This window comes from Gallus gallus, chromosome 2, assembly GCF_016699485.2.
Source record: "Gallus gallus isolate bGalGal1 chromosome 2, bGalGal1.mat.broiler.GRCg7b, whole genome shotgun sequence".
Lineage (NCBI taxonomy): Eukaryota > Metazoa > Chordata > Aves > Galliformes > Phasianidae > Gallus > Gallus gallus.
In genome coordinates this window covers 2,039,992-2,054,339 of record NC_052533.1, presented here as the reverse complement: position 1 = coordinate 2,054,339, position 14,348 = coordinate 2,039,992, and the positions used below count along the sequence as shown (strand labels likewise).

General features: G+C 48.2%; 1 protein-coding gene across 1 annotated transcript; it reads left to right on the top strand.

The window, feature by feature from the left end:
• Positions 1 to 2,928: 2,928 nt before the first annotated feature.
• On the top strand, positions 2,929 to 12,770 carry KLHL40 (kelch like family member 40). Its single transcript, XM_418495.7, has 6 exons — positions 2,929 to 4,258; positions 7,629 to 7,789; positions 9,407 to 9,514; positions 10,036 to 10,221; positions 10,776 to 10,922; positions 11,574 to 12,770. Exons 1-6 carry the CDS (start codon positions 3,113 to 3,115, stop codon positions 11,683 to 11,685), a joined length of 1,860 nt encoding a protein of 619 aa, XP_418495.2. The 5' UTR covers positions 2,929 to 3,112; the 3' UTR covers positions 11,686 to 12,770.
• The last annotated feature ends 1,578 nt before the right edge of the window (positions 12,771 to 14,348 follow it).

Genomic DNA, 14,348 nt, shown 5'->3' with positions numbered 1-14,348 from the left:
TGCTCAGCCTTGTGTAGAACTCTCAGCTTCAGCATATGCCACTGGGGAAAGTATCTAATCCAACCTTGTTATTGCCTGGCTGTGATAGCAAGAAAAGCATTTTTTTACTACAGCTACAAATCCAGATGAGTAGTTCTACACTAGACACCTTTTTCAACCTGACACAGCTATAATTCTTGCATTCGCCTTTCTTGCTCAAAAAATGTGTATGGGAGGGAGCGATCCTCCTACATTTCATCCCCTTAGGATGATTTACATGTTTCCACTCACACTCATCCTTAGTGGGGTGACTGTTGCCCACTTGGAGACAACTGACTTAGTCCATTGGTCATTGGGGACCACTCATTCATTGTAGTTCTGTTAGACCAGGGTCAGCTGGCTGAGAGCTACTCAGAGTTGCCCAGCTCACAGGTGTGAGTGCTGCTACAGGCCTTCACGAGGATGGCATCCATCTTTGCCAGGGGTAGGAGGCACTGGGAACAGTTTAGCATATCTAGGATGAATTCATTATTTAAGCGAATGGGGAAAGATGGACCTCAGTGGAGTCTTCTCATCTCAGGCAACTATCCAACTTTGGTGCATTGAATCAACTCCCAAAGGTGAATCAACTCTCTATGGCCATAGGGAGCCTAAACAACAGCCTCAGGGTGGGAGAGCCAAGACCAGGTGGAATAACCATGCTGTCTCTGAGGCATTTCAGTCCTCTGATGGTTCATTCAGCTCCTCTTTGACCAAGCTCTAGAATGGGCTGACTTCATTACAGAGCAAAATGAAGGCTGGTAAATCCCATCTCTGCCACATGGACCTGGATGGATTCAAAAATAGGGCTGCGCCACACTGGGACAGGGAGGTCCAAGTCTGGTTTCCCTTCCAAAGCAGGGCATGATGGTGAAAGCAATCAAAATCTAGCTGCTCATCTCTCAGATGACAGCAGACCTTGTCCTGAGGTGGTCATCCCATCCCAGGGCTTTCCATCTTCCTGAATGGTGGCAAACTGATGACTTCTGCTGCTGGAGAAGCCTATGCCAGGGTGAAATCCGGGGGGGAGAAAAAGCCCATCTACATACAGCCAGTATGAACCCTGAACAACAGCTCTCGGGCCCTGTTTGCTTGGAAATATCTCTCTTTTCCATCAATCCATCAATCTCTAAAGTGATGAGACTACACACAAAGGTGGATCAGTGGTTTCCTGCACTCACTGAGCCGTTGTTGCTGATGGTGCTGAGCCCATCACTTATCTCCTACCGGTGCCAGGGTGGGTTATGTACCTGTGCCAGAGCCAGTGCCCCTTTCCAATCACTTGCACAGGCAAGAGGCAAATATGAGTTTGTATTTTCTATAGGGGCTGCCATGTTGGGCAGATCTCACTGCCTTTTGTGGTGTCACCTTATGATGAGCAGTGAGAGGAGACAGCATCTTGTGATGTGAGGAGCATGGAAGGAAATCTGGGATGGCAGCACCCACTGAGCGGCACGGTGAGAAGGGAAGCAAGTCAAGGCTCAAGGAAGATTAAAGGCAGAGGGGGATAATTCCAAACAATAGTGTGACCGCATTGGAAAAGTGGAACACTAACATAGAAGGAAGGGAGAGGAGAGGATGGGGCTGTCCAGCCCCAGATATCTGGGAGCAAATGAATATTGCTGATGGATGACCCAGCTGAAAGATCAGTGCTCATCCTCTTATCCTGTCTCTGATCCTGAACTGATGACGTGAGCTGAAATTAGCACGATTATAGCCCTGCTATATTACTGCCTGGGATGCTGCTGGAATCTCACCAGTATGGCTTCATCCAGCATCATCCCCTCCCTCATTGCTCAGATAACCATCATGTCACAAAGCATACTTATCAACACACCCATGCCAGAGCGAGGGGTTATGTGGCTTTAAATACACCAAGAAGAGTGCGGCTAATGGCTTTGCATAGATCTAATTAATTCGTTAATTAAATCTGTGCCATCTCTGAGTGTCAGAAAGCCCAAAGGGTCTATAATAACAGAGATAAAACAGACTCTTGTATAAGTTTTACTATAATTATAAATAATCATAGTTACGCTTCTCACCTATGTCTGCCCAAACCAATTTGCTTCCTTGCGAGCTCCGTGGGAAGAGCTGGACCTGGAGCAGCCAGCTGAGGCCCCATGAGGCTCTACGGTGTCCATGGACATTCAAGCAGGATACAGGACCTGACAGAGCCCTCGGCTCTTCTGCAGCACCTGCTGAAGGCTGGTCAAGTTGTCCCACTTTGTCTCCAGGCTTCAGCTTGGGGGTTGAATCCCAGTAGACCTCAGCAGAAGACCCCAAACTCACAAGTAAATACCTGCTTTCAGGTGTCTCAATCAGTGAGATGAAACTCACTGTTGGGGCCTCTGAATTTAGTTCTGCCTCAGATACCTGTGTTTCATTCCCCATCCCTTTCCAGACCCTTGAAAACTGACTCCAGAGGAGAACAAAGGACAAACTTGCACAGCCCTGGGGACGAGCTGGGCTCAGGGATGCCACAACACATGGACTCTCCCTTCTTGCATCTTTCCAGCTTTGATTCACGATCTGTTTCTACCACCGCAAAAGATTTAGCAGTTTGGGAATGTTCTGTTTAGCAGTGTCAGAGGTCTCATCCCTGCCATTCATGACCCAGAAGGCAGATTACGATGTTTGATTCATCTGGAGGACATTTCCCAAGCGTGATGGAGGTGTCATAGGGCTGCACACGTCCTTCCGTCAGGGGACACAGTGACTCATCGGCTGACAGACGGTTCCTGAAGCATCGAGGCTGAAGTACAGCTGTTCCCCCAGCCCCCAGCCCCCTCCCTTCCCCCTTGCCCAGTGTGTCATATTAAAGGGTGATCGGCTTACACATGCTCCAATATGGATTCCTTAAGCTTTGTAACGCGGTGGCTATATATAAAGCCCTGCGCTGGGAGCTGAAGTACACAGACAGCTGCGATAGTAGCGAGCATTTCACATTCCCAGTGTGCTGACGGTCTGGAAGCAAGGGAGACCTGCAAGCCCCGCTTTGAGAAAGTTTCTTTACCAAAGGCACACATATAGATATATTGGTAAATAGATACAAAAGAAAGCTTAGGAAAAAAAAAAAGAGTTCTTACTCTCCACCATGGGTTTGCCTTTTGATCAAGTGGAAGAACTGCGTCTCTACCAGCAAACCCTCCTCCAGGATGGACTCAAAGACATGTTGGACCACAATAAGTTTCTGGACTGTGTCTTGAAAGTCAAAGGAAAGGAGTTTCCCTGCCATCGGCTGGTGCTGGCAGCTTGCAGCCCCTATTTCCGGGCAATGTTCCTCTCAGACATGGAAGAGAGCAAGAAGAGGGAGGTCAGCTTGGAAGATGTCGATCCAGATGTCATGGGCAAGATCCTTCATTACATCTACACCTCTGAGCTAGAGATCACAGAGCAGAATGTTCAGGACATCTTCTCTGTGGCCAACATGTTCCAGATCCCCTCCATCTTCACTGTCTGCGTGTCTTTCTTGCAGAAGCGCCTTTGCCTCAGCAACTGCTTGGCTATCTTCAGGCTGGGCTTGATGCTGGATTGTGCCCGGCTGGCCGTGGCAGCTCGGGATTTCATCTGTGACCGCTTTGCACTGGTCTCCCGTGATGAGGAATTCTACCAGCTCTCACCCGACGAGCTCATCGCCATCATCTCCAGTGACTCCCTCAACATTGAGAAAGAGGAAAATGTCTTTGAAGTTGTGATGAAGTGGGTGGGCACCAAAGACCAGGAGAGCCGGCAGAAGGCCCTGCCTGTTGTCTTTGAAAGCATTCGCTTCCGTCTCATGCCCAAGGACTACATCAAGGACCATGTGGAGAAGCAGGCTGTGGTGAAGTCCAGCCCAGAGCTGCTCAAGAAACTGCAGATGGTGAAGGATGCCCAGCAAGGCAAATTCACTGTGGTGAAGAAGAAGAAAGTGAAGAAAAGCGATGAAAAGCAAGCAAAAGGCAATGTTGTCAATGGAGCAGTAGATGAGGAGGAAGATACAGAGGAGGATGCACTTCCAGGGATCTTAAATGACACAATGCGCTTTGGGATGTTCCTCCAGGACCTCATCTTCATGGTGAGCGACAGTGGAGCAGTGGCCTACGATCCCACTGCCAACGAGTGCTATTTTGCCTCCCTGTCTGCTCAAATCCCAAAGAACCACGTCAGTCTGGTGACCAAAGAGAATCAGATCTTCATTGTTGGAGGACTGTACTACAATGAGGACAGCAAAGAGGATCCCATGAGTTCCTACTTCCTACAGGTATTAGTTTTTGTTTTCTTTCTTTTCTTTGACCAGGAGCGTGGTCAGTCTTTATTGATGTTAGCAGTATTCATTGTCATGTGATGCTAAAATGAAAGGTGTAAATGAAGTTGAAACATTTAAGTTGCTTTACTAGTGATTTTCTTGCCACATTCTTAACGTACATACCACTAGCAGAGGTTTTTGGTCATTGATGAAGGAAGATTTAATAGTCTAAATCCTGAACGTGACATCACTTTGGCCAGTGCGTTTGCTCCAGCCCTGTCTGCCAAAGGGCACACAAACTAGGTTGGAGGCACCAGGCCTTTACATCTTTTATGTTCCTTGGGAATGAACCCCCAGCAAAACATTGAGATGACAACACAGGGAACAGCAGCAGCTATAGCCACAGAGTAAACACTCCAAGGGCATGGAGTTTGTCCTTGCCTACCAATATCATTCTCTTTTCCAATGATATTCTTGTCCCTGAATGTGTTCTAGTTCCATCTCAGAGTCTCTGCTTCGTTCATTTCAATCATGTGCAAGGGAAACTCTGCTGCGACATTTCTGGGGGATATCTAACAGGAAAAGTGGCTCTTCTAACTCAGCAATAACCAAAGCTGTGAGCAGGCTGGGCTGTAAGCAGGCAATCTGAGCCTCGGGCTGGGCTGTAACCCAAGAGCACCTTCCCTGTAGGGACCTAGCAGGGCACTGCCATTCCTGCCGACCCTGTAGGAACCCAGTAAATCCTACGTCCTTCCCCCTCTACCCGGAAATCTCCTGGGTAAACAAGCTCCCATGGCTCACATCTGTTTTGAAAGGAAGCAACTGAGTATTGGAAGGATAAAGAAAGACAAGTTCATCTGCTGAGACACAGAAGTTTGATCCTTGCCACGTTGCATGAGTAGGGCTGTGCACCTGTACCATGTGTGCAGGGAATTTGTTTGTCCTCACCTGAAGTGTCAGATTTAGGAGCCTATGCAGCCCACATGAAGCCCATGAAATGAGGAGTTAATGGGAAGATACAGCAGCCTGAGAAAGCAGAATGGAGAAGGAAGGCAGTGGGGAATGCCTGGGGAAGTGGTACTCAGCACAAAACCTTTTGCACTGAAGAGGAGCTTTGGCCACAGCAGATATGGACAACTCCATCCCCTAGCTGTGCTCAGCAGGTAGATAGGCTGCTTCACATTCAGCCTAAGCCTATGTCTAAAGATCAGTCCCCCACTTGTTTTGCTGCTGACCAGGCAAGTTAATTCCCTGGGCACCTGGGAAGGTCTACCATGTCTTGAGCTGTATTAGCATGACTGCAGCAAGCATGTTGAGGGAAGTGATTTATTCCTTTTGATTGAGCATTTGTGAGACTGCATCTGGATATATGAGAGACTACGTCTGTGAGATGGGTATGGATGTGGATGGATCCACGTGTGGATGTCAAGTCCAATATGGGGCTTCTCTGTACAAGAAAGACATCGAGGTGCTGGCATGAGGCCAGCAGAGATCACCAAGATGGTTAGGGCTGGAAGGCTGCACATGGAAAGGACAAGAGGCAATATCCTCAAGATACATTAAGGGAAATTTCAGTTAGCTGTAAGGAAAACATTCACAGTGGAGGTGGTGCAGCACTGGAGGAGGAGTCCAGAGAGGTCACAAAACCTCCATCCTGGGGGACATTTCATATCCGACTGTAGAAAACCCTGGTGACTTTGAGCAGCAGAGTTGGATGGGAGATATCTGGATGCCCCTTCAACCTATTTTCATCATTGCCCTTATGTATGTTCCTGTATGAATAAGCTGTTCTGAGCCTTTTTCAGCTGCAGCTTCACAAGGATGTAGGCTGGCCCCTGTACAATGAACTCCTGTATAATGCAGCAGCCTCTTACACCTTCTGACTCTGTTTCTATCCTCCCCAATTTTGTGTTCCTCCTTCAGTCAGGGTTAGTTTACACTTAAGGACAAGCATCAATATATCTAAGTGCTGATAAATCCCAGAGGCCTTGAAGATTTTGGCAGGAACAGAATGATTCCGTTGACATTCCAGATGGAAAGCAGTATCCTTTATTTGTCACTTCTGAGATTTATGCTTTGAAAACAATACTGAACCCATCAAGAAGCAGGAACTCTCCTGGTGACGGGGCTGCTCAGGCCTGCACTATAAATAACACAGATGTGGACCACAGCTCACAAAGGGACAACAATCACAGGCACCCAGCTGAGGCCGAGGCTTTGGAGGCAGCCCAACAAGCTGCAGCTCCTTGGCCCGAGCCCATAGAAAACAGTGCTTCAATCGGTGCTCCATCACAGCTTCCTCCTGCAGGGTTCCACCAAATGGCTGCTAGAGGTCACTCCAGACTTGACCTGCGATGTTCCTCCTCCATCATTAAGCTGTCTTACAAATGTTGACCCATTTTACAGATCCCACTAAGCACTTTGGTGTCCAAAGAGCCCAGAAGCCCCATTCTGTCTCACAATCTTTCATGGCTTTTTGTTTTCTGGTGGAGTAATGCCTTGATCCACAGACATCCAAGGATTTGGTCATCTGATCTACCTGCATTGCACATCTCAGTCTCCATGTCTTATCATACTCTTTGGTGAGCATGAAAAGCTCCAGTCTTTGCAATCTCATCTCTTCAGGTTGGATATCAGGAAAAAAATATTCTCTGGAAGAGTGGTGCTGCAGTGGCACAGGCTGCCCAGGGAAGTGGTGGGGTCACCAACCCTGGAGGTGTTCCAGAACCGTGGAGATGTGGCACTGAGGGATGTGGTCAGTGGGCATAGTGGGGTGGGCTGGGGTTGGTTTTGGTTAGCTTGGAGGTCTTTTCCAACCTGCATGATTCTCTTCTGTGATCTCAGTTTCACTGTGCCCTGTAGATATTGGGTATACAGGTAGTGCGTAAAGGGCTTTTGTGCAGATAGAAGCAGATGCATTTCATTCACACAGTGAGGTGGTAGGGGACACCAGTATTCTGAAAAGCAGAGGAAGAAGCCATTGACTGATCTTTTCCAGCAAGAAGGAGAACTGGTGGGAGGAGAAAGCATTTTGCTCTTCACTGGCTGAGATGGGTGAGCTATTTAGCCCACATTGTAGGCACCACACTGTGACCTCGAGGAGATGGAAAATGTCAAAATGAAGCACCTAAACAAATGCTTCTTCTGGAGATGTTCTGGCAAAATCTCTAAGACTTGAGCGTTTCAGCTCCTCCGGTCCCAGGAACTATGTTTTATAAGTCTGACTTGGGAATCGCCCACCCAAAGATGGCCCAGCTTGTTCCAAGTCAAGGCTTTGGTCCATAGAGTGGAACACGTCCCTGTGACAAGCTGTGAGTGAGAACTGATGCTGAGCCTCTGGATTCTGCAGGAAGGCACACACTAATGGCCTTGTGTTTCCTTTCAGTATGACCATCTGGACTCGGACTGGCTGGGGATGCCCCCCTTGCCCTCCCCTCGCTGCCTCTTTGGCCTGGGAGAGGCAGAAAACTCCATTTTTGTGGTCGGAGGGAAAGAGCTGAAGGAGGGAGAGAAGACCTTGGATTCGGTGCTGTGCTACGACCGCCTGTAAGTGTCTGGGTGCAGGTGTGGGGCAGGAGGTGGTCAGCAGGGGAACATGGGGCAGCCGCCGTGCAAAGTGAATCCAGCTCCCCAGCAAATCAATGGAGCATAATAGTGACAGGGCTCGAGCTCTGCACACAGACCCTGGGACTCAGGCTGTGCTGTGGGGCTCTGAGCTGCTCTCTCCAGCAGCATCGCTTGTTGTAACTGAAGGTCCCAAGGTGGAAATCGAAATGGGGGTATTAAATTACAAAGGAGTGATCTCGGCAGATGCTCACGTGGGACCTGTTCAGAGGAGAAAGGGGAGGAAAAGCTTTTCCTTCTGCTGCTGCCCGTTGGTTTGAGGTCTCACGGGGAGTGCCTTTGGACAGGAAAGTTTGTTTTGAAAGTATTCAGCTGTGGCACTGAATGGCCCACCCTGATGGATATCAGGTAAAATATCCAATTATTTTTGCACAATGGGCTCTGAACCAGGTTATGTCATGAGCTGTATTTAGAGGCACCGTCCTGGTCTGCTCGTGGGAGGCAGAAATATCCAAAGGCTGGTCCTCTCTGCCCTAAAGAGGCACAGTGGTAGGTGTTAACAAGCCTCTGCTCCATTTATTTTTAGATACATCTGCTTCAAAGACTGTTTTAGAGGCAGTGATTTGAAACCAATTTCATTTCCCCAGAACATGGGGTATTATGTGGGCAGCGGTGTGTGTCCTCCTGCCACGTGCACAGGGGTGGTTTGAGTACTGACTGGAAGCTGGCAGAGATATGATCAGCACCACTCCTATTTCTGGTGTAATTTAGGTAAAGGGTTCAACCATAGCACACCTGGAGGAGACAAAGCGCTGGTCTATGGAAGCAACTGGTCGCCTAGGGTGGTCAGGAAATTAGAAGGCATTTCCATTCTTAGGTAAAATGAAATGCAGGTCTTTGGAGGCTGATCCTACGTGGTGAGGCACTGGAATAGATTGTACAGAGAGGTGGTGGTGCCTCATCCCTGGAGATACTCAAGGTCAGGGGACAGGGCTGTGAGCATCTGATGGAGCTGTGGGTCCCTGTGCATTGTGGGGAGTGGGATCAGATGGCCTTTAGGGGTCCCTTCCAACTCAAACACTTCTACGATTCTGAATGGATCTGAGCTACATGGACATCAGAACACATCCTGAGAAACTCCAGCCCTATCAGGGCCCACGTACCTGCCCACTGAGCATAGGTGTCTAGCCTTCCTTTGGGTCTAAGCACCACAAACACACACAGATTTTAGCTGGCTCCATTTTTGGCCACCCAACACAAACCAGAACGAAGTAAAAATAAAGCGTGAGGTGTGCTAAAGCCCCACTTGAGGACAAAGCAGGAGGTTCTGCCATGGAAAAACTGTGAGTATCCTCTAAGTCTCATTGGATTTCATTTTTTACATAATGCAGAAAACCTTTTTTTTCCTTTTGTTTTATTTTTAAGATGACAAAACATACTTGTTGAGCATTATCCCATTGGAAACTTCATGTTTTTAAGACATTGTGTTTTCTGTTTGTCAGGATCTGCCCTCACCTCCAGGTCTGCAAAGCACCGCCTACCCTGGGCCTCATCCAGCAAGCTACAAATCCTTTTTCTTTCCATCTTTCCCTGATCCAGGTCCTTCAAGTGGGGTGAAGCTGATTCCCTTCCCTATGCAGTCTACGGCCACGCAGTGGTATCACACAAGGACCTTGTCTATGTCATTGGAGGCAAAGGAAGTGACAAGTAGGTCAATAATCAAGAGAAACCTGGAAGCCATCCCCCAGAATAGAGTGAGCAAAACTTGCCATAACCCAGCAAAGAAGTCCTGTTCTGGAAGGAATATGGCATGCAGTCACTTACCTCACACTGCCGTCCACTGTCGGGTAACTTTTAGGAGGGTATTTTGCAGGGTTAGGTTGAGTCAGCAGCACTGAAACAGCATCTGAAGGCTGCACACATGGTCCTGAGAGGCAGTTAGTTACATGGACTCTTTATCCAGGTGTGCACACACAGTGCTGAGCTTTTAAGATTCCTTATCCAAAGCAGTCACATTGTGAGCAGATGTGTTGTACACAGAAATGGTATCCCTGGGCACGGACAAGCTCGAGTGCCTACCCAAGCAAATGCACTAAGGCCAACGTAGAAGAACTGAAATCCCTTCTATAGAGCCATGTTCTTTGCAACAGGCATCCCCGAACTCCTGCAGAGCAAATCTGCCCCTGGGCTGACAATTTACTCTCTCCTTCTCTCTCCTCTTTCCCTAGGAAGTGCCTGAAGAAGATGTGTGTCTACAACCCGAATAAGTTTGAGTGGAAGGAGCTGGCTCCCATGAAAACTGCTCGTTCCTTGTTTGGAGCCACTGTGCACAAAGACAAAATCTACGTGGCAGCTGGCGTGACCGATTCTGGTTTGACCAACTCAGTGGAAGTGTACGACATTGCCACCAACAAGTATGTACTGAGCACCTCTGGGGCGTAGTTACACCAGCACCAGCTGTAGCTGTACATTAAGAGCTTCCAACCATTCTTGCAGCTTCTCACATCAGTTCCTCCCAGTCTATATTCCTTGGGCATCAGTGAGGCCTCACTGAGTAGGGCATTAGGTAACACGTTGCACCTGTCATTAATACCCTTTTACTCAGACTCAGATTCAAAGTGGGTCATCAATGAGTTGAGCCCTTGAGTGCTTTGCAGGACTGTTGTTTCATTTTATCATCTTCACCCAATGCAAGAGGCGTGTTCCCTGACTTTGGGCTTTGGGCTTCAGTGCAACCATGGGACCTGCTGGTCCATGCCAGGTGTACACAGCAGCTCATTTACTCACAGAAGTTAAAAATGAGCTATGATGATGGAAACAGCTATTTCTAGCACCAGGCAGTGAATGATCCCATCCTGAGCAAAGCTACACGAGTTAGCCTGCCATGAATCGATTCAGCTGCTGATTCCCAGTTTGAGACCCAAGGGTGGGCAGGGTGCCCTAACATGTCCCTCTCTCTACATGGCAGGTGGGACACCTTCCCTGAGTTCCCGCAGGAGCGCAGCTCGGTCAGCCTGGTGAGCCTCTCTGGGGTGCTCTACCTGCTTGGAGGGTTTGCCACGGTGGAGACGGAGTCGGGGGAGCTGGTGCCAACAGAGCTGAACGACGTCTGGAGGTGATGACCTTCCCTGGGACTCTCCATGGGAGATGGGGGATGTTATTCAGTGGCAGACACCGAGGAAACAGATAGTTTTGGTCTTTATGCCTTCAGTCTAAGGGAGATGCTGCTACCCCAACACAAGGCTGCAGACTCAGCACGAGGTCTCTGGGTGAGAGGTGTGCCCTGTACTATGCTGGAGGGCACGTTAGGTGATTCGGTGATTTCTCCCAGCCTCCTATAGGAAAATAGCAGGGAAAATCTTCTCCTTCCTCTTTCTCCTAAATTGCCATTTTGTTTGGAGCTGGTTCCAGACCTCCCCTTTGGCTCAAAGTAGTGTTTGTGCAGCAAACGCTCTCCACGAGAAAAGCCAGTGCTTGGACTGCAAACCAGATTGTCTTACATGGGAGCAGAGACAGAAAGCACCTTCTGACAGCTGCTCACGCAGGGCTGGCTCCCGTCCCTCAGGCCTGTGGATGTAGGGCACCCTCAGCAGGCATCTCTCAGCCTTCACCACAGGTGTTCCATCCTGGTGATACCAACCCAGCCTGCAGGGTTCCAGCAGCTGCTATCGGCGTGTTGTAGCCTGGTGTTGTGGAGGTGGGAGGTTTATAAGGTGGAGAGAGGGGATGCTTTCCTCACCACAGCTGTCTGTCTGTCTCTCCCCAGGTATGATGAAGAGCAGAAGAAGTGGGAAGGGGTCCTCCGTGAGATCCAATACGCCTCTGGTGCCACTTTCCTTCCTGTGCGCCTCAATGTTTTGCGGCTAACGAAGATGTAGCATGATTTCCTTGCTGCAGTGGGCAGGGAGGGACGGGGAGTGGTAGGAGATGCGGTTTCTCCAGGTACAGTGTAGGACATTGTGTCTGTGATTGGTACCATTTCACCGAGTCAAATGGGAGAGGGGGAAAAGTAACTTGAAGCCATGTTCAAGCCATTAGCTTGAACATAACTTATGGCAACTTGCTGATGCTCAGAAGGTAACTAAAAAAGGACTTCAGAGCATGCAAGGAGATGGGGAAGACTAACAGACATGGAGCAATGTGCTACTCTGGTCTCAGTTGGCAGAACAAAGAGATTCCACTCTTGTTCCGCTTCTTTCTCTATGTTTTTTCTAGTCTTCTCCAGCCATCAGTGGAGGTAGAAGGAGGTTCTGAAGGCATTAAGCTGATGTTTCTCCAGACAAAAGGGTGTCTGATATGTTTCCTCACCTAAGGGAGCTGCAGGTATGGTGCTACAAAGCACTTCAGAGGGAAAAGGGAGGTGGTGCAGGTCAGACCTGGGGGGCTCTGAGGAGTTCCCACGTGGTGAAGGTCATAGGGATGAGACAGTTAAAAGAAAAAAGGCACGTGAGCACTGCTGGCAGAAATTCCTCCAACACTGCAATGAACAGGAAAAAAAAATAGTTCTTCACCTCCATCCTGACTTTGCACTGAAGAGATGCAAGGAGGTAAGGGCTGCAAGAGGGGGTACGGGTATGACACTCACCTCCATCCCTTAGGGCTCCGTATGGTCAATCACAGATTACAATGTCCTCACGTATGGAGGGACAAGTGCTTTTCTTCAGGGAAAGGTTTTATATTTATGCTTTCATTTTTATTGTTATGAACTTTTTTTTTTTTTTTTAAGCACTATTCTAATTTGCAAAATTCTTGGAGATCTCAGCAGTGTTTGGCTCAAAGAGAGCTTCCTACTGAGACAAAATGCATTGTGTTTTATTTTTTAAGTGATCATGATGATGTTTTGTTAGAAACATGACTGTACCAGCAGCAGGACAGAGATGTGTTAGACCAAAAATCTAACGATGTTCATGCTGCATGACAGCCATTCACTTCAGAATAAATCTTGAAAATATTTCTCCCGAAATTCCCTTTCTCTGAATGTTGATGGAGCTGTAAATGGATGTCCACAGCAACCAAATGCAAGGACTGAGCAAAAGCTGTGATGAGCGCATGGAGAAATCCAGCCCCATGGGGAACCCCAGCTTCTAGAGTTCTGCTTTTCCCCCATTTCAGAGCAGAAGCTTTAGTGTTCATGTCCTAAAAGCTTTTCTCAGTAGACATGAGGACTAGAAACTTATCTAGGAAGAGAAATACCAACTGGATGCCTACATCACCACAGGGTGCAACAAACAGGGGTGATGGTAATGAAAAAGAACAAATACAAATCTTGTAAATAAATACCCTCAGAGCAGCACGAACATCATGATGCTGGAAGTCTGGCTGATTTGTCAAGCTCAAAATGCAGTCTTGAGAAACTAAAATGAGTTTGGAAGTAAAGACAATTTTCCACGAGTAAAGGAGCCAGAGACCCGTCCTGACTTCATTGTAAGGATTTTCTAAGAAGAGTTACGGGATAATCTCCTTAGAAGATGATTATGTCAGAAGAGCAATGAAACATTTTCACAAGAAAAATAAATCCGAAGTGACTGGCTGGCATGGCAGCTGATAGCATTAAAAAGGGGGGGAAGGAAAAAAAAAAAAAAAAGCAAAAAAAAGAAAAGCAACCAACATGTTCAAAACAGCCAAACATGAAAACAAAAATCTCTGGCCAAATAAATAAATAAATAAATGGTCACACTCCATCCAGTTCTGGAGAAACTCCCATGGAAGACTCCCAGGCTAATACAATGGCTTGTGTTAGGAAGTGGAAAGAGCCTTTGCCTAGAATTAAAAAATGAAGCCATGTGTTGTAGGGGTGGGACAGCACCTCCCACCTGGGACTGGAAACCAAAACCTCAGCAGTTCTTGTGGGTTGCAGAATGGAGGCCTGTTGTTGCTTGGTCCTGAGGGAGGGACCCTCAGCTGCTCCTGGGGGAAATGTGGACCCTTTGAAGCCAATGGCATGGCCCTTTGAAGTCAATGGGAGCACTGTTGTGTCTCAGTAAGTAGTTATGCGTAGTCCCTTGAGAATGGCTCGCAAAGCAGTGATTAAGCCCAGTCAGCATCCTGGTCTGCATCCTCAGCTGCTCACCTTGCACCCGTCTGTTGGGAGTTTGGTTAATAGGAGCTGAGCACTCCCATGTTGTTCACATCCATTACAAACTTTAGGAGGTACCACCTTTAGCACAGAGCAAAAAAAGATTAAAGAAAAAACAGCAGTTTGAAATCTCCCATCACGTCGGCAACAAGGGCCAACGCCAACCAGAGCTCGTCCAAGGAAGGCAGCACAGTAGCACATGGCCAAGCAAAAGTCTGGCCCAGGGACTGTCCAGGACCTCTTGCCAGGAGGCTGTTACAGCCCAAAGACAATCTTCAGTAAGAAATGCCAGGGAGGCATCTCTCCTTGCTGTTGCCCAGCATCTTTCCTGCCGAGATGCATGCAACTCCATCAGGACACGTCCCCTATGGATTTCTTCTCCAGCAATGCTAGCTGAAAGGTTACATCCCAAGGGTGCAGCAGAATCAGCTCTTCTTCCATTAGCTTCCCAGTACTGGTGCCAGC

Coding starts and splice junctions, on each gene's coding strand:
- KLHL40 (XM_418495.7), top strand. CDS start 3,113: ATGGGTTTGCCTTTTGATCAAGTGGAAGAACTGCGTCTCTACCAGCAA. Junction 9,515..10,035: donor GGAGGCAAAGGAAGTGACAA/GTAGGTCAATAA, acceptor CTCTTTCCCTAG/GAAGTGCCTGAAGAAGATGT. Junction 10,222..10,775: donor TACGACATTGCCACCAACAA/GTATGTACTGAG, acceptor TCTACATGGCAG/GTGGGACACCTTCCCTGAGT.